At 35.6% G+C, this 26,509-nt stretch overlaps 2 protein-coding genes across 5 annotated transcripts in view; one reads left to right on the top strand and one right to left on the bottom strand.

Annotated features, from left to right (window-relative positions):
- Duox (Dual oxidase) overlaps window positions 1–26,509 on the bottom strand; it is a 45,090-nt gene that overhangs the window by 3,867 nt on the left and 14,714 nt on the right. For 2 of the 4 annotated variants that reach the window (XM_053753570.1, XM_053753571.1), the window contains 19 exons: window positions 23,738–23,809; window positions 10,376–10,537; window positions 10,011–10,198; window positions 8,327–8,410; window positions 7,709–7,823; window positions 6,964–7,130; window positions 6,033–6,269; window positions 5,417–5,613; window positions 5,059–5,192; window positions 4,807–4,921; window positions 4,353–4,554; window positions 3,946–4,099; window positions 3,468–3,637; window positions 2,489–2,644; window positions 1,986–2,132; window positions 1,608–1,739; window positions 999–1,202; window positions 575–762; window positions 148–415 (listed from right to left, as the gene is read on the bottom strand). In XM_053753570.1, coding sequence (XP_053609545.1) covers window positions 148–415; window positions 575–762; window positions 999–1,202; window positions 1,608–1,739; window positions 1,986–2,132; window positions 2,489–2,644; window positions 3,468–3,637; window positions 3,946–4,099; window positions 4,353–4,554; window positions 4,807–4,921; window positions 5,059–5,192; window positions 5,417–5,613; window positions 6,033–6,269; window positions 6,964–7,130; window positions 7,709–7,823; window positions 8,327–8,410; window positions 10,011–10,198; window positions 10,376–10,537; window positions 23,738–23,809 — 3,092 coding nt within the window. Of the gene's footprint in view, window positions 1–147; window positions 416–574; window positions 763–998; window positions 1,203–1,607; window positions 1,740–1,985; window positions 2,133–2,488; window positions 2,645–3,467; window positions 3,638–3,945; window positions 4,100–4,352; window positions 4,555–4,806; window positions 4,922–5,058; window positions 5,193–5,416; window positions 5,614–6,032; window positions 6,270–6,963; window positions 7,131–7,708; window positions 7,824–8,295; window positions 8,411–10,010; window positions 10,199–10,375; window positions 10,538–23,737; window positions 23,810–26,509 lie in introns of those variants that run through there. The other 2 variants (XM_053753573.2, XM_053753574.1) reach the window with 2 other exon arrangements.
- On the top strand, window positions 11,123–12,452 carry LOC128674731 (putative nuclease HARBI1). The gene has a single exon (XM_053753575.1). It carries the CDS (start codon window positions 11,206–11,208, stop codon window positions 12,310–12,312), a length of 1,107 nt encoding a protein of 368 aa, XP_053609550.1. The 5' UTR covers window positions 11,123–11,205; the 3' UTR covers window positions 12,313–12,452.

Genomic DNA, 26,509 nt, shown 5'->3' with positions numbered 1-26,509 from the left:
AACAAAGATTTTGCTTATCTTGAGGTTAAATGTTTAAAAAAAACAGTTAAAGTAAGTGTGATATTCAGTAGCTTCCAGTAACCACCTACAAGATGCAGATAATTGCAATCTGCAACTTTTATTTTGTGAGAAATAGTCCGAAAGTACCTTTAATTTCGTGAGCAAATTCCTGGACATAGTCAGCAACAGCAAACTATAGCAGAAGGACAAAGCCGCCGCTGATCCTCTAGTAATAGCGATGCCCACTCCCATGATGTGCCTCAAGTCCAGGTGTTCGGACATGAAGGAGTAGTGCGCGAATCTCTCCACAAATAATCCGATGGTCACCACGTAGAATATGAACAGGTAGAAAATGTTCTGCCGGTTTTCTTCTAGGAATGTCGTCAGATAGTCCCATTTTAGAAGAAGCCAATGTCTACGGAAAGAAAATTTGTGAGAAACAGGTACATTTCTAAAAACGAGTCCAAACTGAACAGCTTAAAATTTGAAGATTAAAATGATAATGGATTAAAATCACTGTTAGAACATTAGAAAGTTCGAAAATTAGCAAAAAATTATAATAATCATAGATTACCTGGACTGTTCCATTGAAGGTTCTATGTGAAAACTAGTCATTCTGGCTACATTGGTGGAGGTGTCCAAGAAGTTCTGTTTGGCTCCCTTACAGTCCAATCCAATCGCGACGAATTCTCCTTTGTATTCCTTCATCATTACTTTGAAGTCTGAGTACGTCAGGTGATCTTTGTGTTGTAAACCAGCATCCTAGACAAAATAGTTATCGAAATTATGAAATGTAAATAATACACAGTGGCTAGTCGTGTATCCTAATGATTCTAAATGCAAAATTCTGTGTGTCACGCTATCACGGCTAAACCGCTGAGTCGATTTTGATGAAATTTATAATAGATAATTGTGAATGACCTGAGATCAAACATAGGATAACGCGGGCGGAGCTGCGGACAACAGCTGGTGTCCAAAGATGTGACCTTTTTACTCACCAGGAACATCCCATCAATGAGCTCAGTCACGTGCTCGTCTCTGAGCGAGGTGGTCCGCGCTATCTCCACCAAAGAACGTAACATCTCACTCAGTTCTCCTTTGTCAATCACTCCATTGCGGTCATTGTCACACATGTCGAATATTATGCGCAGTTTGTCTTCAGTGGCGCCGCGAGAGAATAGTACCACAGTGTCTAAAAATTCCTAAAATTACACAATAAATAAATGACAGCTCTGAAAAATACAGAGATTACAAATAGTGAGGCGCAATAACTAAGGGCCTGTTTCAAAACTTTGTGATAAAACATGATATTGTAATCTGACAAAAAAGTGCTGCTATAAAAAACTGCCTTAAGTTAGTTGCCTAATACGCCATTTGTGAAACACAATATCTGTTTGATATGTTAGATATCGGCAAGCGGTAAATTAGGCCCTTTCCTTAGAACCTGTGAACTATGACTGTTTTTTTTAATAATAAAAAAATTATTTCCAGAAAAAGTACATATAAAAAGTAAGAAATAAAAGTTTGTGTTAACTTGTAGCTGTAAGGATAATTCTCCGTCCCCTAAGCTAGGAATATAACTGAATAAAATATAAGCTATTTTATACCTGAAATGAGATCCTTCCATCGCCATCTTTATCGACAATATTGAACATCTTCTTCACAAATACTGCATCAGCTTTCATTCCGAGAGCGCTTGCGAACTCACTCTTTGATAGAGAAGTTCTCATTACTATTGACTAAAACAGAAAAAGGACGATTAGATACATTTTTTCGGTGCAGCGTCTACGTTATGTAAGTCTAGCTGTATAACTTATTTAACTTATTTATTTATTATAAGTAACCTATGTAGAAATTGAAAAAAAATATCAAAAAATCTTTATTATTTCCACAATCTATATTACTCAATAATTGATTAATTTAAGATTCTGAGAGCCGTGTCGATCTTGTATATATATGTTGGCGCTATAGACTAATCTGCTAACCTCAGGGTCAGCATCCTCAGAACGACGCCTTTTCTCCCCGGGCGCGAGCCCGAACGTGATCGCGTACGCTTCTCTGAAGAAGTGCTCCAGTCTGCGCTGGCGCCGCTCCCTCGTCTCCGCTGTGGCCAGAATCTGGTCTCTATGGCCCTGGAAAAGACATTACACAAAGTCCAACACAAAGAAAACTAAGGACTAGAGATTTCTAACGAGATAAAATTTCCCGGACTTCCCGGATCATTTCATACAATGCGGCAGATTGGACCTTGGAACACAGGGCCTGGCTAAAGTGCGCTTCTAAAACTAAAGTGAAGAAGTGGACTGAAGATATTTGCACTCTGTCCCATTCCTCCTCGTGTATTTCTAATATGCGTTTCTCTTTCTTATTATATTTATATACGGCGTACATATTTTTTTCAATTTTCTGACTTTGTCCCCTATTTCAATGAAGTAACGCTTGGCTAATAAACATCCTGATGGCTATTTTTTGTGGCCAAGGTTTTTACCTGACTTAAGCTGAGCGCTTTCTTATGCTGCCCTAGAAAGGTGTCAAGCTTGACGAGAAACTTTCTTCTCGAAGCCACAGTGTCCATCTCCAGCACCAGGTCGTGCTCACGAGGAGCGCGGATCAGGACCAGTGGACGTTTGTTGTTGCGACCTTCCTGTGAATTTAATTTATGAAATATATTAATTAAACCTAAACGTCCAAACAAACCTCTGAAAAGAGTATAGTACCTATAAAAATGTAGTGAAGGTGCGATGAATTTCAGACTTAAGATTAAATCAAAGACCTAGAAAACCATATAGACAACAGACGAGTGTAAAATGAGTTAATATTGGAAATATTACAACTTCCTGGACCAATCCGGCTAATCATACAACGTGGAATCGGACTGGACACTTGATGAGGGACAAAAGAACGCTCTGTCTAGTTTCTTTCAAGCATTTCTATTCAGCACATCTCTTGTTTGAGCGAAACGGAATATATGACGGGGTGTATAACTTTTTCTGTCTACGGTTTAAATGCTTGACTGGCAGACAACGCCATAATGTGATTTCACTGTCATTGGTTAGCTGCGTCTCTTGCAAATCGACTCTATGGTGAGATGTAAATAGCAAAGTAGCATTATGCACGCCGAACCTTGAAGAGTAAATGTGTTTTTTTGTATATTATGTGTGTGTCTGTAGTGTTTCAAATAAACATATTTCTATTATTCATTCATTTTATATATTATTAGAAAGAAAAAAAAAAAAAACATTGTAAGAAACAATAATGGTAAGCCGATCTGGCATGATAGGGACCAACACTGTTCAAATGAGTTTCTTTCGGCATTTCTTCTCAGCAGTGGTCGTTCCGAAATGCCAGTAGTTTCTAGCTTGTGAGAAATAACTATAAATTTAAAGATTGACGAGAAAAAGTGCCTGTGAAGGTCTAATTTCTGAATAAATGATTTGAATTTGAATTTTGAATTTATTTCTTGTGACCTGACTCTCGAGCACCGTGAGGTGGTCGGTGTGGTCGAGCGGCACGGTGCGCAGCTTGTCGCCCTTGCGGTCCGTGACGTGCAGCGCGGGCTCCGGGCCCAGCCGCAGCTTCACCAGCCGCTTGTGGGACGCGTGCACCCACTCGCGACACACCATCTTGTCTACTGAACCTGAATCCCAATAGTAGAATATACATAAGATAGTAAGGCGAAGCATTTTGCGCGAGGCGTTCGTATTTTCACTTTTCATCAAATATATAAATACTCATTTCATCAAATATATAATCAAATTGCAACAAATATATAAATACATCCATCAGGAAAACAAGAATTTCCCATCGCCATTTATTATGTTTTTATATTCACATTAAAAAATAATAAATACAGATACCACTTCTACCATTTTAGCATTTTTATCAATTTCCGGGTTGGTCTAGTTTTAACATAGAATGAATACGTAATATAGAATGAATACGTACCTTTGTGATGAGCATTTTTCAGATGTTCTTGCTGTATTTTCAGTTTACGCCGGCGACTATTTTGTAACTTGACCACTCCATATGCTGCGCCGCCGCATAGTATAGGTACGAATGCCAACGCTAAGCATGTGTAGATATAGGCGAACTCGTTACCCTGGAAGTTCAATGTTATACGGTCATCTCTCTCTTCTAGTTTTTCTTATCATATTGCTTAAATGATGATGAAAGTTCGGTTCTCGGGTGGGAATACAGTGAGGATGCCAACGTACATCACTGTCAGAACCTATCGAAAACAACGGAGCTTTAACGTGCTGCATCATCGCAAGGAAGCACGACTGAGCAATCTTAGGAACTATTATTTTTCCATTTTGACGTTTACTTATGGTAACCCTACAGGTTATACTAACCTCAAAGTAATCGTAGCCCTTCAAGTACTTGCAGGGCGGAAGTTTGGAAGCGTTGAGCTGGTACGGCTGCGGACACGTGTCGCCGGCCTGCCAGTGGAAGACGTCACGCTGGATGTCATTCGGGCCCACGGCCGTGCTGTTCACTATGATGTCCCATAGCGTGATGTGACGTAACTCTTCGATCTCTTCGCGGGTGAAAATACTGGAGGAACATTTTACAATTTATAATCAAAGTGTGAAGGATTGACTTTTGAGGTACTCCATTTACAATAATACATTTGTATTTTATCCTGTTATATGTTTTTATCACTGATGCCTTTTAAAGATTTGTAGAGATAGATGATTAAAGGACATAAGTATGGTCTTCCAAATAAATTACGTACAATTTATATGGTGCATAATGGAAATAGAAGACAGAAAATAGAATTTATAAAAAGTAGTGAATGTTACTTACCCACTTTTCTCGTTCTCGAACCAAAACCGGTCTGCATCTCGAATTCTCGTAAATTGATCTATGATTATTGCTCTGAATAGTTCTCCAGGATGACCAGTTGATTCTAACATACCACCTAGACAAATGATTTAAGTAAGGACATGATATTTGCACAGTTATAATAAACGGTTTTGTTTAATTATTTTGTTGTAATAAACGGTTAAAAATTTAAATAAATAAATACGTTTATAATTATTCCGGAACTAAACTTACCAATATAAACATCAATGTTGTCTAGTCTAGCATCATATGCTTGAATAAGCCTTTGCAACAAATCTGGATTACTTTCAAACAGTGCTGGATTTATTTCATTGAACGTTTTAACTTTTTGTAATCCAAAATATTCCCTGAAAAGCAAATCAATTTTAACAAATTTATCTTTTTATCAAACGACAAAATTATCGATACTATAGGTACTACAAAACAAAATAAAAGCGTGAAAAAACATTTGAAATTCGAAAATCATGGACATTTATTTTCTTTTTGATATCTATGCGGCCAGTTCGATTTAAACAGGAATCCTGTTTAGTTTGCACGAGATTGTGATAAGTATGTAATAAAATAATTTTACCTGGCCGTATTATAATCAGGTAGGCCATTATCCCTTCCTCTCATAATATTTAGGGCTCCGAGGTCCCGCCTCGAGAACTCCATCGGTCCAAACAAATTGTCCCTAACATCTGAACACAGGAGAGCGTCTTCCCTCTCTGATAACTGTGAAGCCATGCCCATGAGGACTTCTTCGATTGGCACTTGAGACACGACATCCTGGAATTAAAGTGATAATAACGTCAAAAGTAACAAAGGTAGGTAGTCTTTTTTGCTTTTATAAACATTTCAAAGCCTTATTTATCTCTGATGAAGTGTGTTATTGCTAACACTTGCTGGTATAAGTCGCACTTCGCTACTTGACTGGAAAAAATAAAATGAAATAAAAACAAAATATTTAAATGTCACTTTATTTAATTAGTTGTATTTATTATGAAATTTAATATTTTTAGTTCTCATTAAAGTATATTAGGACTAAAGAAATCGTGTACTATTTTTTGTTTTTGAAATTCAAAAAAGTATCTGATTTGACTAGTTAAAATAGTCAACCAATGTACAGGTTTCCTCACAATATTTTCTAGCGCATGTTTTAAGATTTTAAAATGAAGGAATATTGATAATCCACAAGATTATCTTACATTGGCATCCCACCAGGTCTGGCACAGCCTTATAGCATCATGTCCGCCCGGTGCCCTTCCATATCTGCAGTTTCTATCTCGCAACAAGATGGCGGGTGGCACCAGGGTATGTCCGAAACGGAACGCAGCCACTGCGAACGAGTGGGTCACTCCTGGGGCCACCTCCGCCTTGTATCCGCTGTATGGGGGCATTGGGACGCCGAGAAAAGCTGGCACGTATTCGTAGAGGATTATGTTCTGAAAATTCAAATAAAATAAAAAACAATATTATTTTTTCAATGTTATTACATTGTTTGTCATGTTTTAAATGTCTTTGTGCAAATAAAGTGAAAGGAATAGGAATGGAAGATTTCAAATTGTTTTATAGGGGAAGGCATAGGCAAACTACTCCATGATTGCCAAGAAAGTCGTGTGTGTTTCATTCCATGTAATGATTACGATCTTCAACCGTGCATACTAGCCGTAGCTACGAGGACTATATAGGAGGAGGAAAGTTTCCTGTCGAAAGCCATACGATCAATCTAATACAATATAGGTGTTTCATTTACTATATATACATGACTCACCAAGAATTGGTGCAGCCGCATAATTTTCATTCGGTTTATTAGGTTAGTTGCAGGGCCTTGAATTTGAAAATCTAAACACCACTTCGTCACCCGCCGTTCTATCTGAGCTACAAATATGGCAAGGCAGCGAGACATATGTGACATATGTGACAATACAATATCAATCATGTTACCTGCATACAGCAGTCTCTCGTGAGAATGTCGGATTTTCTCGACTGCCTTTACTAACTGGGTAACTTTTACACTTTATAGGCTAATATAAAATATGCAAAATACAAGAGGCGGACTTTAAGAGCATTTAATCAACCATTCGGTCATACAGAGACTATGTGGGTGCAACAAATATTCGAATAGATTTGTGCTACCTGTAGACTAGCTATGACAATCCTCCTCGCCCTCTGGAACAGCTGTTCGTCACTCCAGTCAGGATGCTGGCGGTGCACCCTGGCTGCCACCACGTTATGCCATCGGAGAAGGAGAATCCCGAAGGTCACCATTGCTGGGTTTTGGTTCGTGCGCGGGTCTCCAAGTACTGATAACATTAAGATTCGTGCTATGATATTGTTACATGATACATATGATTTTGGTCATTTTTACTATTTCTATTTAGGCTTATCTTTTGTATGACAAAACATTAAAATACACATAAAATAATATTTAAAACTAATGTTTATTCTTATGAAAATAGGCCAGTAATTCCAGTTTCACATTCGTTTAAATATTTTGGAGTTCATTGTTGTAAATAAATCAAGTTTAAATGGGTGATATGGAATCGATTACACGAAGTTCATAGATTACACAAACTCGTAATTACCGCATTTTCAATAAGATCCTGGTCATAATTAGCCATCGACAGCGAACTCATTTAATTATTTTTACCACTTTGATTTTATTTATAAAACTGGATGTTATTAAAGCTAAATTAGTCTGACATTCAAAACGACTCTAGTCACTGGAACCAATTTGGTTTTATTTATTGTCCTATATAATTTAACACATATATTATGTGACGACTTATAAACTACTAGTACCGATATAGATATATGGAAATGCAAGGCAAAAGTTGAAAATTAATTACGAAAATGTCTGTGAAAATACAAGGTAACCCACAATAGAGCCTCTCAGGGCTGAGCATGCGCATGTAGTGGGGCACAGGGTTGTTGAACAGCGGCACTCTCTTGGTGTTCCTCAGAGGCATGCCTCCCTCACTCGCTAGGCTTCCATTCTGTAAAGATTTAAATTCCAAATTCTTTATTCATCTTAGGATGATGCATAACTCATTGACGTTTAATTTACAGAGTAAATTACGTTTTCATGAAACGCGATTTGGTTATAGGAATAGATAGGCGTACGAAATTAGGATAAAATTAAAAGTTAGCCGACGTTTACTTGACATACATAACTGTAATGTAATCGTATGGGTAATTAAATACGATACAAATATTGTACATATATATCATAGTTTTATTTGAATTAGCAATTATTTTAAGCATACCTAACATAGGGCGTGATTCTCGATTACTTTATAATTGTAGCATTCTATTATAATTCAATCATGTGACAAAAATTGCAATGGTCAACTTAACCATTTCCTGCAATACAATGTCTATATTAAAGAAAGGTGAAAATGCTTATAAAAATGAAAACTCGCTAATGCTTGAAGAAGTATGTAAAAAAAAACGTAATTATGAATGTACGTAAAGGGCAGGCGTGGCTGCGGGGGGGCACCTGAAATGACCTCATAGCATTCACCCACGCCTCGCTCGTGCTGTACACGAAGCTACCATCGATCCACGATGTCATCTGGTTCACCTGAAATATAAATGATCAATATTCACCCAATTGTGCAGAGTACGATATGGTAAAAGACGTACTACATGTGTTGATGGAGTGTGTCCGTTGGGGTTGGTAGTGGTAACTGTATTTTGGCTTCTCCATTATTGAACATGCCAAACATTTCATCTACCTATGTCATTACATTTGAATTAGGTACACCTTAACTATAAGTAAATGCGCAAATTAAATTCAAAGATAGAATGCGATCATTCTCATTCTTGCGAATTTCCTTTCGTTCTTGAGACGTCACGATTTGAAGATTTGAAGATTCGGCTGTGAGTTTACGTCTACTGTACGTCAATCCTCATCGAGAATGCTGTTGTTGCCTCTTAGCTGTCAAGGTTGTTAGTGCCGAAACCACATGAAACAGAACATGCCTCATTCCATAGGCGATTATTCTATCAATTTTCCTTACCAAGCATGTTTCATAAATATCTGTGTAATAAATGTGGATCTACTGTGAATTCCTAGAAATTGTAATTGTCGTCCATTTGTATTTTTTTTGTTTCAATAAAATATATGTGTCAATTATAGATTGATTGATGAATTGTATCTCAGATAAGGTGCGGTATTCTATCGTTATTGGCTTGCGATTGGATCTGGGTTATGTTTTATTGCCAGGAATTCGGCCTTCGTGGCGGCAGACCGTCAAACGAGTGCTAACATATAATCAATCTTATATGTGACTCCTGTGGAAGCGTGCTAATATTTGTAGACATCGTATTTGTCTAATTAGCCGGTATATGTGGTCAAATATTGCGCATATACAGACGTAGAGCATGTATGTAAATATATATTTGAATTTATTTTTAGACATAGACATTTAGACATGTCAAATTTTTGTTAAACTTAAAAGCAAAATTGAATGAGTGATCTTGTGTTGTTCATAACTTAATAAGAAGATGTTAAGGCAAAGCATCGAAATAGTTATTGCAAAAGTTTAAAGCGATAGATTATTTTTTCAGTATATTTGTAAAGTATAAAACAATAATATCGTTTAAAATGGTCTTTAGAAAACATATATTTTTCCATAAAAATCAGTCACGTTTCAATTAGGGACAAAACCGTAAAAAGAAACAAAAGTAAGTTGTACTCAGATAAGATAAAACTAATTTGCAACGGCAGGATGTATATGAGTGTTACTTGTGTAATAGTTTTACGTCCCACAAATATGCCTCACTTACTGTTATTAGCTGCGCCCCGGGCCTTCATTCCCGTGAGAATTTCGAGATAAAAAGCACCTTATGTGTTATTCCAGGTTATATTCCATATATATACCACAATTATGACAATCGCTCCAGTAGATTTGGCGTGAAAGAGTAACAAACACACATACATACACACATCCTCACAAACTATCGCATTCATAATATTAGTAGGATCTGTGCTATACATTCAAAGACAAAAAATGCTTTTTAAAAAGTTTTGACTAACTACTTAACAAATGATAAAATTAATTTTCATATACACCAAAATTATGTACATGAAATGTTCATCAAAATGAAAAATGATTATAGTTTTATAACTCGAATTCACATAACAAATCCGTAGTTAACATAATCTGATAATTACTCACTTGTTCCCTAGGACTGTTAGGGCTCTGGCCCGTCGCGCGGTCGTACGCCGCCCTCAGGAAGGGCATGTACTTGGCGCCCTGGCAGTCAGGGTCGTACATGTGGTCGCACTTGTCCACAGGGATGCGGTGGTGCTCGATGGGGCAGCCTGATTCTGATGCCATCACTATTTCTCCAGTTACGACTTGACCTGAAACAATGAAAAAGTGAGAATAAAGAAAGTGAATATAAGCAATTCAGGTGCAAGGTAGTATGGAAAACATGTTTTTATTGAACGTCGAAATACATGTGGTTTTTACATTGCTCCATCTTATCCCCTGATGAATAGCTAAGAGAAAACCCGCTGACTACCAGCAATAATACATACCAAAGAAAGCCAGTAGAGCAGTCCTGTTGGCAAGCGAAGGCAGTCCATCTTGTCCCCTCATAAATAGCTTGGAAAGAGTCCTGGCCCCAGGCCTATCAGCGCCGGCCATCATGTAGACCCCGTCGGCGTATGATGCCGGCGTCTTACGAGTGAGGCGACTGCCTGCAACAGAACACATTTTTAGAACAACATTTTTTTAAACCAAGAACAGCGATTTGTGTGATCGCTATTATAGTCTATACATTAATACAGACCGACAACAATCAGGATCAATAACAACCATTATGTTGGCTTAAAGATTATTGTTGTGATAGATGTGAATACGAACAAACTTTTAGTGAAGAGTTTCGACTCTCATCCTAGAGATGGTTTCGCATTACATTTGGATCAAAGAGATCCAGAAAGAAGTACTTTTGGACATGTCCCGTATTATGAGGAGATTCACACTGGTATTTTAGTCAGCCATCGGGCCATCTTTTCTTTTCTTTATTTATATTTTTTACTACCGTCCGTTCCGGCTCGGGTGGACCTCTCTTATAGTGATTAGCAAAAAAATAGGGGCATAAAAATAGATAACAACATACTGAATACACATATGAAATTCCATTAAAATCGGTCAAGCTGTTTTAGAGGAGTAAAAGTAAAATATAAATAAAAGGTTTTCCTGCGGAAATATGAGTCATATTTTGGTTGCCAGGAGTTTGTTTGATCGATAAGTTTTTGTACATACGTGTTTTGGCAGCGACGTCATGTTGAAATGTGGCCTTTACTTCAAAGATAAAAAGTGAGAAAAGATTTTTTCGATAATCTTTCGTTTTGTTTCTAGAGAAATGGATCTTCAACAATATTCATTGACACGACCTTTATCTAGTCTTGAAAGTGAAAGTGATAGTGACGAAGAGTTTTTTGATACAATACTTAAATGGTACATAAAATATGAGGGTGGCGAGGGTGAGCCGGGATCTGACACAGTTCAACGACCTTCCGTGAAATTTACAAAAGATATATACTTGCAAAGTCTTAATGATTCGGAATTCACACTGAGATTTATGTTATCAAAAACTGCAGTAGACTCATTACTACCTAAAATGATCCAGTATTTTGCTAATACGAAGACTTCAAGTAATAACAGAGTGTCACCATTACACCAACTGTTACTGACACTACGATTTTACGTACAAGGTTCTATACCCGAGATTGATTTTCTAAATATATCGAAACCTTCGGCCAGCAGAATTATACAGGATATATCAGGGGCAATAGCGAGTTTGAGCAAAGATTATTTATTTGTTCGTGAAGGCAATACAGATAAATTTAAGAAAATCGCTGATTTTCCGAATGTACTTGGTATCATCAATTGCACTACTATTTCTCTTCATATGCCTAGTCCAGGAAAATGTAAACAGTCTGAAGCCAACTTAGAACTGTTTGTACAGGCAATATGCGACGCTGATCTGAGATTTATAAACATAAAGGTCCATTGGCCAGGAGTAGCTCTTCAATCGATAACTAGTAAATTTGCTATGAAGGAGAATTATGTAACAAATCAATATTTACTTGGTGATAGTAAGTATTCTTGCAAGAAAAATCTATTAACTCCTGTAGTGAATCCTTCTACCGAAGCTCACAAACGTTATAATGAAGCCCATTTAAAAACGTGGAAAACAATTGAGAAGACTTTTGCTCTGTGGAAACAACGGTTCACAGTTGTCGCTAGGCCGATGTGCGAAACATTATGGAACATACATAGAATAATTACTGCTACTGCAGTCTTGCATAACATATGTATGGATAACAATTTGGAAGAAATAACTTCGAACGAAAACATAAACAATAATGTTGAGTATGAGATGATGAATTGTGACGAAGATGATGCAAGTAAAGATGATGATACAGAAAGAATATCTGTTATAAATCATTTTGGAGATGTTATCTGATATATGTACGAGTATTCATTTATTATAGTGCCTTTCGTGTGACAAAATAAGGGTATTTTGGATTCTTCCAAAAACAAAAAAAAAACGTCCAAACCTGTTTAAATAATGAGTAAAATATGTTTTATTATCTGGGCAATAAACTGTCGATATTTATATCTGCTCTGGTTTTTCATTGTGAGTTTCCACCTCTATCTTAGCACAATCACTGCAGTACCCAACCACGATAATGAATTATCAGAAACAAAGGCCCTGGTCAAAAACTGGTAAAACTGGTTCAATCATTGATAATTTATAAATGTAAATCTATTTATAGAATGCTGGACGCTGTTTCATTTTTTGCACATTTGAACTAATTCATTTTGATAACCTCATATTTTTTAAATCTGACTATTATCATATTGAGAATTTAATATTTTACGAACGAAAAGATTAGAAGTTTTTGTAGAATCTTGAATTTAATATAATATCGAATAATAACTTATAAATAAAATAAGTAATACAATATTGAAATAACTCATATCAAACGAATTTATGGAATTTAACCGGATTTAATAAGATAAGAAGCAATTAAGAACATCCACAGCTATCTGATGATCATCCGAGATACAGACATTTTATAAATAATAAATAAATAAATAAATCATTTATTTGTTCAACTGTATCACACATACATTATACAAAACAGAAAAGGGTACATAAAAACTCACTAAGCTAACTTATATCTAAAAGTACATGCAAATGTGTGCCACAGAAGCACAAATAGGCTACAGCTCAGCACATGTTACTCCAATGGAGCAACGCTGATTTTCAGCCGTCGCCATTGAGCGATGACGCGACCATGCGCAAATTAACATACAGATTTGATAAAATAAAAAATTAAAAATAGAAATTAATGTCAAAATGGGAATAAAATGCAAATTACATAAATAATATCATTAAATATATTAATTGGAAAATAAAAAGCAGTGGTAACGCAAATGGCAATTTGTGACTACTTTTTACGGGAGGGCGCTTTATGCACGCGACAAGTAAAGCGGTGGTGGGAAGAATCAAGAATTTGTTTTTCTAATAAATGTGATTTTAATTTTAATTTAAAAGTAAATTTAGACTGTAAGCATCTCAGCGGTGGTGGAATATTATTCCAACACTTTGTTGCCGCGTACCTAAAACTCCCCGCAAATGCTGAAGTCCTGTGTGCTGGCATAGAAAGAACAGGGCGTGCCAATCTAGCACGACGCCGAGACATGAATATTAATTTGTCATAGAGATACTCAGGTTTGTTGAACTTCAAAATGCCGAAAAGTAAACTAGCGAGATGCAACTGTCTACGAGCTTCCATATTGAGTGCAGACGCTTTGTTTAAATAGGGTGTAATATGATTTCGCGGAGGGACATTGTAAATAAACCGTATACATGCGTTCTGCACTCTTTGGAGTAGACGTTTTGCTTTCTCCGTAAGACGAGGACCATATACGAGGTCACCATAGTTAAGCCTGGAGAGCACCAGCGACTCGCAGACAATCTCCCGCGACCTAACCGACAGCTGATCGCGTATTTTGTAAAGAATACTGAGACGATAGAAACAATTCTTAGCCAAGCCCAACAAATGTTTCCCAAATTTCAGCTCACCATCAATAATTAAACCCAAGTTTCTAGCCTCCTCTACTCTTTCAAGAGACTGACCATCAATAGACACGGTGGGACACGCATTCACAATCTGAGATATTTGCCATTTACTACCAAGTATCATAAATTTAGACTTCTCCGGATTCAGAACAAGTGCATTACGTTTAGACCAATCTGAAATGCTAGCTAGATCCTCATTCATCTGATTGACTGTCTCTGATATATTGTTAGAAGGAGTGCTAATATACAATTGGACATCGTCAGCGTAAAAATGAAACTTACAACTTTTTATTGCTGAGGGTAGATCAGCGCAGTAAATAATAAAAAGTAAAGGTCCCAATATCGACCCTTGTGGTACCCCACGCTCCAAAGATTTAGAGTCAGAGTCCACGGCAGTACCATCACTTTTTTTAATTTGCACATATTGATGACGAGCGGTAAGATAGCTCTCGAACCATGCAAGTGCGCCAGAATCACACCCATAATAAGAAAGTTTGGCAAGTAAAAGAGAGATGCTCAAACAGTCAAATGCGCGCGAATAGTCCAGTAGTGAGAGGATCGTTCCGCGACCTCTGTCTCTCTCGCCTATGATATTATCCACTACATCAATCAGTGCTGTTATAGTTCCGCGGCCCTGTCGAAACCCGGACTGCAGTGTAGGAAGAATATCATTATTTTCGACGTAGTGTGTAAGTTGAGATGAAACTGCTTTCTCCAAGATTTTCGAAAGAAATGGTAATATGCTGATCGCTCTGAGGTCCTTAAAATCGGAAGGGATATTGATTTTAGGCAAAGGAGTCACAATAGCTTCCTTCCAGCATCTCGGCACTACTCCTGTGGTTAATGATTGATTAATGATCACTGTTATGACATCCAACGTACAAGGAAGAGTCAAGAGTATCATATCTCTACTAATTCTGTCACTACCAATAGAGTTTGATTTAATAGACAAAATATATTTAACAATATCAGAACTGCTTACGGGCTCCAAAGTAAAATTTGTGTCAGAGAATCTGTTGCTTTTAAAAAATGATATTTGCTCACGGACGTTATTATTGTTGCAGTGTGGAAGTCGAAGAAAGTGATCATTAATTTTGTTGGGATCATTCAAATTATCTGGAAGTACTCGGTCCCTGTCAAAGTTAGGCAAAACTTTACTTTTGAGATTTTTCCAAAAATGTTTACTGTCATTAATCTGAGTATTAACTAATTTATCTATATAGGCGCGTTTTTCACCGGCTATTGCCACCTCAACCATTTTTTTTAATTCTTTATAATATTGCCTATCATTTTCCAATTTAGTTTTATTAAATTTTTCGTGAGCTTTGTTACGTTCCTCCATCATATTTTTAATAATGTCAGTAATCCAAGGTAAAGAGCCGTCCCTAATGATAACTTTTTTTAAAGGAGCATGAGCATCAAACAATGTAGCGATCATATCATTAAATTTGTCTACCATCTGGTCAACTGTAGATAACTCCGTAACAACAGTCCAGTCAATTGAGTGAAGATCATCGTTGAACTCAGACATATTTATTCTATTTAGTGGCCTGTGAGTAAAGTGTCTTGGCGGAACTTTGCTCTTCTTCAGTGATAATGAAACATTTATCATGGAATGCCCATATCGTCCTGTAATATTACTGACTGTGACGTCATGAAAAGGAGCATTAGTACAGACCACATCAATTAGCTTAGCAGAATGAGAGGTAAAGTGAGTAGGCTCAGTGACCAATTGTTGAAGATTCATATATTCAAGGAACTCTTTGAATTTGACGCTCATACAATCAGTCACAAGCAAATCGATATTAATGTCACCCAAGAAAACAACATGATCATAATTGGAGAACTGGTTAATAGAGTCAGTAAGGGAGTCAATGAATGCGTCCTCGTGTACCCATTGAGGCCTATAGGCCGTACCAACTACTAACTTGAGCCCACTCACTTTAGTAGAGAGCCATAGCTGTTCAATGTGGTCATTTGGGCGTGGCAGATATCTTACGTGAATGTCTTTTTTAATGTAGAATCCGAGCCCTCCTCCGCGCAACCGCTGCATATGCGTTGGGCGTGCGACAGCGTGAAACCTATAGCCTGGCACAGCGGGCGCACGCTCAAGCTGCTGGTCGTTAAGCCAAGTCTCGTTGATCGCTACGATGTCAGCGCTGTGACGGTCCAATGCGACAAGGAAGTCGCCGTGACCGGTATTTAGTGAACCCGCATTAAATAGCCCCAATTTGAAATACTTGGTTTTATTAACCATAAAAGTAAAACATTATTAAAGATATGAAATAAATAAATTTAGTATAAGGGTAGCACTTGATCATAGTTATCAACAAATATGTGAAAATGCGCCGACGTTCTTCGCTTAGTAAATAAAAAACAATATAGACATGACACCAAACAAAATAAAAATAGGTACATAAGACTGGAATAAAAGCATAAAATTGATAATCATATTTAAAATAATTATTGACAATGTTAACTGGAATTAACACTACCAGCGATATTATTATGGAAAATATTTTTTGATTAATAAACATTAGTAATTTAATTAAATAAGCATGGTAACGGAGAAATACAAAATTATTATATTTAATAATGCAATAGTACGAATTATAAAACGATTCATGTAAAATAAATTGAAATTTAGTATTTATGATGAGCACCGTGCATAAATGATTGTTATAAGATTTGGAAGCATTAAATGCATACTCAATGTGATGATACCTTAAAGCTATATGAAAGTCTGAGAAAAGACTATTCCAAAAATATTTAACATGCACTATAATTAACATATATTTAAACAAGAGAACCAAATACGAACGTGCATAATACAAGCAAAAATTGAACAACAATAAAACAGTATTAAAATGAAATAAAAAATACTTTAAAAAATACTTTAACTGACATATCTGTATATCTGCACTAAAGCGGTAATAAAGTAGACACCTGTATTGTACATTAAAATTTCTACTTATGTAAGAAGGGTACAATATACATTTACTGTTATGCACTTTTGACCAGACAAGAACCAACAGTATTATGCCCCAAAAATTTTTGTTAGATCCTGTTCACAGCGAATGCGATGACGCGGTGAGTCGGAGCCCGTATGCTGCCTTACAAATATTTTTCCGTCTTTTGTCCAGACATATCGCCAATTGTGAGATTTGCCCAGATCTCTTGCCCGCCTGAACAGTTGACGATTGGTTTTAGTTAACCTTTCATTAATATAAAAACGGCGATGCGGCATCGGGAGGCCTGTGCCCTCCGTAGTAGCGCCACGGCGCACGCGCGCTGAGTGTAGCAGTTGGTCTCGCACCGCCCGCCGCGAAACGCGGACAACAATGGGGCGCGGCCGCTGCGCTGCGCCATCGCCCTCGAAGGATCGACCAACCCGCGACACAGATACTATGTTTTGCTCCGTTAAATCTACAGCAAGCTTGTCCGCAATGGAGCTAACTAAGTGTACCAAGTTTTCACCCTTTTCTTCGGGGATATTTGTTATTTCTAAGTCATTTCCCAATAAATCCTGGTCACGATCATTCAGTTCCGCCTTCAAGTTCTCAATTGTCACTTGCAGTGATATGTCCTTGTTTGTACTTAACTCTGCTACTTGATTCTCCAGGATGTCGACTCGCTTTTGCAATTGGTCTTGTTTTCGGTCACTCTCTTCAAGCCTTTCAGTAAGCCTAGCAACCACTGTGTTAAAAATTTCCAACTGTACTCGCGCAGCCTTCATTTCCTCCCGCCACTGTCGTGCCTCTAGCATGAAGGATTGCATGTCAGTCATCTCCACGGTATCATTCAGCGCACTGCTGTCATCCAGGTGTTGGGTGAGATTGCACGCTGCCGCACCCCTATTGATATTAACTCCATCAGACACACCACGAACGGGAGTGTTGGTATTGTCCGACTTCGGCATTTTGCTGATACAACACACACATCTCCAGGCTTGCCGATGCTCTCCGGTCAGAGTGCTATAAAATCGTTGCTGCGAGACATTAGCGCAGATTAAATCGTACGCCCTTTTACACGAGAAGCAGATTAGATACTCTCTATCAGTAATTAAAGATTGGCATCCAGCACAGGTTTCATAGTTATCTGGCATTATGAGACGAAAAAGAATATGCCCGCAGAAGCAAATATATATATAAAAAAATAAAAAAAAATAAAAATTTGCTAGGTGGCCGTGGATTCGAACCAGTGTCTTTCACACGAAAGTCGTGTATACGGACCGCAGAGCCACAGCGGCGATGGCGTAGGCGGCGAAACTTTGCTTTCGTTGTTGGGCGGACTGTCAAAGCGCACAGAGTTGGGCGGAGTCTAGGTCTGATGACTAATAACTGGCACTCGTAGCGAAGTAATGATCACAATTACACAGCAGATTTGCACTGATTTAGATTGTTGTTACGACAAATTAAAGAGTGGTTCTTAACTGTACACTAGTCACATAAACACCATTCGGAAGAACTTTTATCCAGGATAATTTTGATATAGAATTTGCACCAGTAGGAATACTTTTTGACTGCTTATTGATTTAATTTGGCGGAGTAAAAAACTTAACGTATTGACGGTAACTCGATCGCGTCGGTACTCATTTTGAGATATTCTGAAATGTAATCAACCGACATTTATATAAGTTATGTTGGTTGACACTATTACCCGACCCGAGGCTTTGCTTCCGGGGGAATTTTACGATAGCTATATTATTTGGCTATTTAGCTATCGTCTCATATTTTTGCGATTTAAAATCTTTTTGATCTTATCTTTTTGAAAGAAACTGCAGCTTTAACATATTGGAATAGATAATATAACTAAGCGTCTATGCGTGACATGTTTTTAAAGATGTCACTCACGATTAAATCACGTTATAGTCAATTCAAGCTCAAACGGTCATAATTTGACGGCGTGAGTCTGCGGTGGCGTAATGTTCAAATTAAACACCAACTTGCATGAACTGTGAATTAGGAACAAGGAGATCCGACCCACGGTATCAATTATTAGATTTTGACCGTCATTATCTCGATTCAAATCATTTATCGATTGCTAATAATCTACGTTGTGATGTATTCAATCACTATCACTGGCGTTTATGTTTTGCTAATTCAATGTTGTACAAGTGTGGTGCAACTTCTAACTTACTGTATGCCTTCTGACTAGCCGAAAATATCGTGTTATATTTTAATGTTTTACAAGTAATTATACTTGTACAAAGTGGATTTCTATTCGTTCAATCCGTCAGGTACCTACTTCCAGACGTATCAATTAAAAGTAGTCATAAATATATGGCAATTATATAAATGTTCGTTGCGCTTTCACGACTAAACTGATAGACTGATAAATTGGGTAAGTATCATTATATATAGGTATATAATAATATAATAGACTACTTTAAAAAAACACATTGATCGCCTTTTATTATTTTCAAGTTTTTACCAAAAACAAACCGCAGCAACAAGGCAACAGCGCTGTGTTTAATATATGTAGGTATACATTATTTTTTAGTATCGTTCAAGGAGTTTAGGAAGAAAAGTGACCTTGTATCGTTTAATGTATGGGTGTTTATGTGTGTATTAAATGCTGTGAAAGGAGATATACTGCTGGTCAATAACGAGATAGCCGCATAAGGAATTAACTGCGCTTCAGAAGTTGCATGGGCAGTGACAATGACCAATATATTCTTTTTATGATATATTAAGGACATATATTGTGCAATATTTTTATGTTTTTACACGAATGGCTAAGAAAACTGTCTCTCTCTCTGTCTTGCCAGCTATATTAGGGCATCGAAGCCCAGGGTGTCCGCTTTTTTACTTTTTTGTCAAAAAATCAGAGAAAAAATATTCACTAATAAATGTGGTCCCAATAAATGCAGATACAGTAAGTGACTGGGACCGCGGTCCGAATATCTAGCGGTCCCAATTACCATTGTACAGATGGTAACTGTCATTGTCGCAGCGGTAATTATGAATTTATAACGCTTTATTTAGCCGCAATCAGATATGTTCTATGCACGAACACGTTGAACGTTAGACAAAAAAGGTCGATGGCACTGTTTGTATTAAGGTTAATATTAATGCATACTAATATTTTAAAAGCGAAAGTAATTAAAGTAAGTGTATTTACTTATATCAAACTTGGGATTTAGTGATTTTTATCATAACAATAGACAAAAATTAAAAATATATATTCTTGTTTCTATTGGACCTGACAAAATATGTTCTTTATACAAACATATAAAGAACATATTTTGTCATTATTTGTATTATAAACAAGTTTCTATTAGGTCCACCTAATAATAAAATATGTCTGTTTTATTTTTCTGTACACTGTAAAAAATTTCAACACTAGAAAATCACTTCATGGTTTAGTGGTAATATGCGCGTTGATGTCTTTTCCTCCATGATACGGAGAATTAGGTCTGTCCCTCAAAATCGATAGATTTAATAAAATGCGTTCAAATATCAAGTCATTCTCCGTAAGAGCCATGCCCCATTACGTAGTCGCGCTCCATTGCGACGACGTACCACGTTGAAAGTCCGTCTTGCTCCGTTGTTTTCCTTAAATTTTGACACTTCGACACACACGAAGTTTCGATATACGTACGTACGTCATAGACGTATATCGAAGCTTCGTACAATTTCTGCGTTGTTCTGTATTGTCTATCAAAATGTCGTCAGCTCAGCAATGGGACATGTAGTTAACTAATAATGGAAGTAAGGATAACCAAAAACATAGAGTAATAACAAACCAACGTTACATCAGATGTTCTTCGCCTTGTCTCTCGACTCATAGACTTTCGCAACGTGCGCCGGCTCGGTAATTATAATATCTGTGAGTCTGTGACCATTTGGGTCAAGAATGTCTCATCAGTATGGGGATCTATAACTGCGTAGATTACGGTAGCTAGAAGTAAATTTTACAAATGTTTTTTTATTCTATTTGCTATAAAAACTAGGTGCAGGTTTGCAGAGTATTCAACCTATGTGCCAAATTACATCGAAATACCCCTAATATTGCATGATTGAGTATAATACATCATTAAATAATCACACATAATCCTTACACACCCACACTTTCACATCTATTGTAATTGTTAGTAGCATTGTACTATTACTTCTTAAAATTCTTGAGATTAACGCATCCAAACAAAACAAAAACCTATTTTTTATTTTACGAGTATACATTTATGTGACCACGTTTAGTTGGCAAATATTAACTGCATTCTAAAAATAAATACGATTATTAATAATTAAGTATGTATTGAACATAAACATAGAACCTTGAGCATTACGGTTGCGTATTTGATTTTAGATAAACATGCGTATACTAAACAAATACACGTGTGGATTGGCGTGGCGACTAGAGGTAGGTATATAATTATTTTATTTTATTTTTCTATGTTCTCTACTACAAGGATTGGTCGAGATTTAAAAGCCCAACTGTCACTTTTTATTTGCATGTGTGTCTGTCTGTAATCAAGTTTTACAGATATGACCAAAATCATTTCGGTTTTAGTACGTTTAAAAATTTGCATGCATGTCTTAATGTATGACAATGCAGTTACAATCTTGATATTATATTGACGTTCGAATCTGAAGGTGATTTATGACGAAATGAAAATTTCAATTATCTTAGGGGTAAGTAAATAAATATACCTATAAGTACTATTGCTACTATATGGATATTCAAATTACTTAGCACATATATCTAGATAGATTTTCATGTTCAAAATTTGAACGAATTCATTTTTGATCAATATTTTATGAATTATACAGTACAATAATTAATATATCCTTTAGTACTTTATAAAGATAAACTAAAAAAAAAATAACTCAGCATAAATAAACGAAGTAATATATAAACTTTTGTTATATATTATTTACGATAACACGACTCGATATTCGTCTTCCCATATAACGCTCATATTTTATTTGCATATTTCATATATTTATTTATATGCATTAAAATCACAAATTATATCAGCTAAAAAAGAAAGAAAGGAAAAAGTTTATTTATTACAAAAGATACAGATAACACGACATAGAATAGTATTAAATATTGTACTGAAACGGCTTGATACCTTCCCTTCTTATAGCCTTGTATGTCATATTTTTGCATAAGAATCGTTGTCGAACCCATAACTTTAAGTTACCATTTAAGTACTTTGCTCTGGTTAATGACAGACCGACAAAAAAGCAATTTTTCAGTCTTTGCCAATGACTGGGGCAGGTTTCCATAAAGCATGTTTTAGCTCCGGTTCCAAAGAGACCACACGTTCAATATAGGTATATATAGATCGTGCGAAATAGTTCGCAACGTGAAATTTATAGATCTTTGAAATATGGAAGGTCATCTTTATAAATAATCAAGATGAATAAAAATAATATCTTATGTGTAATAAATAATCCTAATACAGTGTTTTGTAAAAAACCGACATATATAAATCGTCTTAATTCTTTCGAGACGTTGACATGTTTGTAAAAAATGTTTGTGGTAAAAAAATAACTTTTAATGATAAATACATGAACAGCAACATATTTTATATAAATTTATATTAATAACAGAAATTATTATATTAGATATTTCAAATACATGAAAAGCCCTTTAGTTTTTCTAGGCTTAGTACTGTCATAAATTACAAATGAAATATTTTGTGTGGTCACAATTAGTGAAATGAAATTTGACCGCTAATGAAACAAACCACGATTATCTGAGAGATAGATTAAAACAAGGTTACACGATATATCAAGTCTCCAAGTTAAATTGGACTTGATTAACGTCAGTTCACAGAACGACAGCTGACAAAGAGATTGAATCTGGTTACCGGCTTATTACATATCTATCATATCACAAATTAGCATTAACGATGCAATATACTCGTATCTGAACTTTTGCGACAAGTATCAAACAAATTATAATAAGTTGGATCAAAACTCTGTATCTTTATAAACTTTTTAAGATTTTATATTGCCTCTTTTAATTTATGCCTTAAAACTGGTTATTCGTTGTATTATCTATTTTAGGATGGATAGATATTACTATTTTATTATTTAGGTAATTAAAATCCATTAAGTAGGCGGGCTATAACATACTTATACATTTGAACAAATATCGTAATTTTATGAGTATCGGAAAAATTTGTAAGAGAATATTACTATATTCTAGTACCCACGTATTTTCACCTCAATGCCACCTGTTACTCTTAGGAAATACTACCTGGCCCTCTCACCAGCGCGGGCTCTTGCAAGGATATTATATATTTCCATAATCCACGGATTACGACCGCAACGTGCGAGTTAGTATACTTAATATTCATAACATTGCAGCGTGTTGGCTTAAATTGAGAATAAACCACATACTGTATTGGTTACATGTATATCACTCATCGCGATTTTATATATACAAAAAATATAATTTACTAGCTACGTCACGGGGCTTAGGAATATCCTATAAAATAGTACCTAACCAATATCGTATGAATGATTTGCCAATTACAAAGAGAAATACATATTAACGGCCCCTGTGTGGTCATCATGCCGGGCTGCTACACTAGGGGTCCCGGGTTCGTTCCCATTAAGGTCAAGATGGAAAATGATGTTTATTAGATTGACTATTATATTATAAAATATAGTATTAGTTATTATTTACTTACATTATTTTAAATCCTTGAACTTGAAGAACAATGCTTAGTATTAAGGTGTATCAATTTCATCAAACGTATTTTGAGTACAATAAATTTTAAATAGTTAAATAATAAGAAAACTCTTTTGTTAATATTTAGAAGATCAAAATAACTTACCGACGGATCCCCAGTCGGGGTAGGCTCTGTTGTTGAACCATCCATCGTAGCGCTGCTTTTCATAGTAAACCTCTGAAACAAACACATTGTAAAATTATAAAGGTGACAATTATAGTGTGGTACTAAACAAATTATTATCTGCAGACAATTAAAATCAACACGGAGATAATTTTGTAGAAACTAAAATAAAATATGATTAATTTAATAATTTCGGAAACAAATTTTATGAATGAATTTTGTAAGCAATTATTATGTAAAGTTTACTGTGTTTGATGTTTCGAAGAAAGGTATATAAAAATATAATTGAAAATACAGAAGCAGAAACTATTCTAAGTTAAAAATAATTATGAAAGATTAATTTTGTATTAGAGTACATTATATTTCTTACTCAGGCAGCATCCCTATTACATTCTCAATAAGGACTGTAAATGAATTAAACGAATATGTTAAAGTGGTATTCATTGATATTCTCATCGTGTCAGCCTAATTAGTCTACTGATCTGCATACCAGTGCATGTGAATTTGTTTTTGCTCCGTGTTCTAGATACGCATAGGAACGTGTTGATCGTTGGTTCAATGGTCGATAGACCTTGCTGGCTGCTCTAGTCGATGCATCGCTAAAGATCCCTTCTATGTCATCATTTATAGTTAGATAGATCATTACGTTAGTATGCTAATAAATTCTAATAAAAAGAAAAAAATTGGAAATTAATAAATAACACCTCAGTCCGGAAGGAACCATTATACGTCAAATTAAAAAAATGTCGCGTGGAATTCGAACCATCATTTTTTAAAGTCGAAGAAAACTATTTTCTATTTTTATTATTGTCCTATTTCAAAACACATTTTGAATATAAATTTTTGTTTTAAAACAAAAACTTTTCTCCATAGAGTATAAACCATAGACGTGGTTTCTTGTTATTTCATTCAAAATATTTAAGTACAAAACGGAGCATATTTTGTCAAAATTTTCTATGCAATCATTCTGATGAAGTACTGGTAGACAAATCAATACATTAATAAATAAATAATTTACATACCTACAAAAGGAGCAATTATGCAATTAAAAATCACTGCCAGTCATCAATCAGTTGCAAGGCAAGTAATTTCGATACACTTGTACCGAAATTACTTTAGTTTTTAACAACTAATTATGCATTATGTACTAATGATCAATGAATATTTTTGACTACATTTAAATATTCACCTTGAGCTCTCCTGCTCTCTACCGTGTATTATTTATTGTAGAAAGCTGAAAATGTTAATGAAGACCTTTATATGATACATTTTAATATATTTTAATTAGCGGCCCGTCCCGGCTTCGCTCGGGTAATACTAATAATATTAAATTACACACCTAAAACTTCTTCAGGAATCATTACTATCTAATATCTATTAATCTATTGAAATACCCGCATCAAAATTCGTTGCGTAGTTATAAAATATCTAAGCATACATGGTGACAGACAGACAGACAATGGGAAGCGAGTTTGTTTTATACTATGTAATGATGATGAAGCTATTTCAACCGGTTAAACACTTATTTTACATTAGGGAAAATGCTATAAATTTTATGACTAGGGCTATGTAAACACACATTTTATTGAGATATCAACGGTAATGATATCGTTAGAACACCTACATTAGGTATCTATCAACTGTCCATTATTCTTGACCTGAATGCGTTCTATAAGTTACGTGAAAAAGCTGCGCAACGAGACTTTATGCATGTGCTCGTAAATGTTGCTATCAATATGTATCGAGTGCACTCGTTAACTTTATCTTTGACTGTAGATATGATTCACTTTATTAAACTTAATATAAACCTTTGGTTTGGTTCAAATAGGGTAACAATTTTGAAATTCATTATTTTGCTAGAATTTCTATAATAGTTATATATAGATACTTATTTGTGGTATACATACTTACATAAGGGATAAAATATATATGAAAAACGCCATTTAAAAATCTGATTGATAGATGGACAACATAGTGAACCCGAAGGGATTCCGTTTTTAGGCAAGGCACCCTAAAAATCAGATTTATGTGGTTCCCACGTTGCCTACGTGTGAGCTAAATTTACTTTATCAAACTGACATTTTAGTACATTTTCAACTCACCGTTGCATATAATCATTTCTTTACCATTATATTTATTATATATCTTAGTGATATTATATAACAATGAATTATTTATTTCAGTTCACCTATTTCTCAGTATTTATGACACCTGTGCGTATAAACATTCCTATTCCATGTCTCTATTGCAGTGTTACTTGCAATTAAAGTGGCAACAATTCCTTTTAACTCTTATAAAATACCAATAATACCTTTCGCTTGCAATATTATGTCTTTTTATAATTGATTAATTGTGACCATAGGATATGGATATAATTATGTCCATCAATGTTATGACTATTATGTTTATTTGTCAGCAAATGATATCATAGTTTTGTTACACATGCCATATATTCTTTTTTAAATAATTTTGAAAATGATAAGAGATGAAAAAATGTGGAATTGAACGGGAATCGAGCCAGCGCCCCTCGCTTAGCGGGGCAGTCTACCAATCGAGATCGTGCCAGTTCGGCGTGGATTCGATACTTGCTCGATTCTACATTTTTTTTCTCTTATTATTAAACCGTAATGTAGGAGTTTTTGACATATTTTTACTTACACCCATGGAATTAGACTAAGTACCTACTAATTCCATGCTTAAACCATCGTGTCATTCGAATTGTCATTATTTACCTTTACAGCTTCAAAAAAACCT

Source organism: Plodia interpunctella, chromosome 13 (genome assembly GCF_027563975.2).
Source record: "Plodia interpunctella isolate USDA-ARS_2022_Savannah chromosome 13, ilPloInte3.2, whole genome shotgun sequence".
In the NCBI taxonomy this organism is placed as follows: Eukaryota; Metazoa; Arthropoda; class Insecta; order Lepidoptera; family Pyralidae; genus Plodia; species Plodia interpunctella.
The sequence above is the reverse complement of the archived record's forward strand: the minus strand, read 5'-3'. Positions and strand labels throughout refer to the sequence as shown.

Excerpts from the sequence above, each read along its gene's own strand:
- LOC128674731 (XM_053753575.1), top strand. The coding sequence starts at position 11,206 with ATGGATCTTCAACAATATTCATTGACACGACCTTTATCTAGTCTTGAA.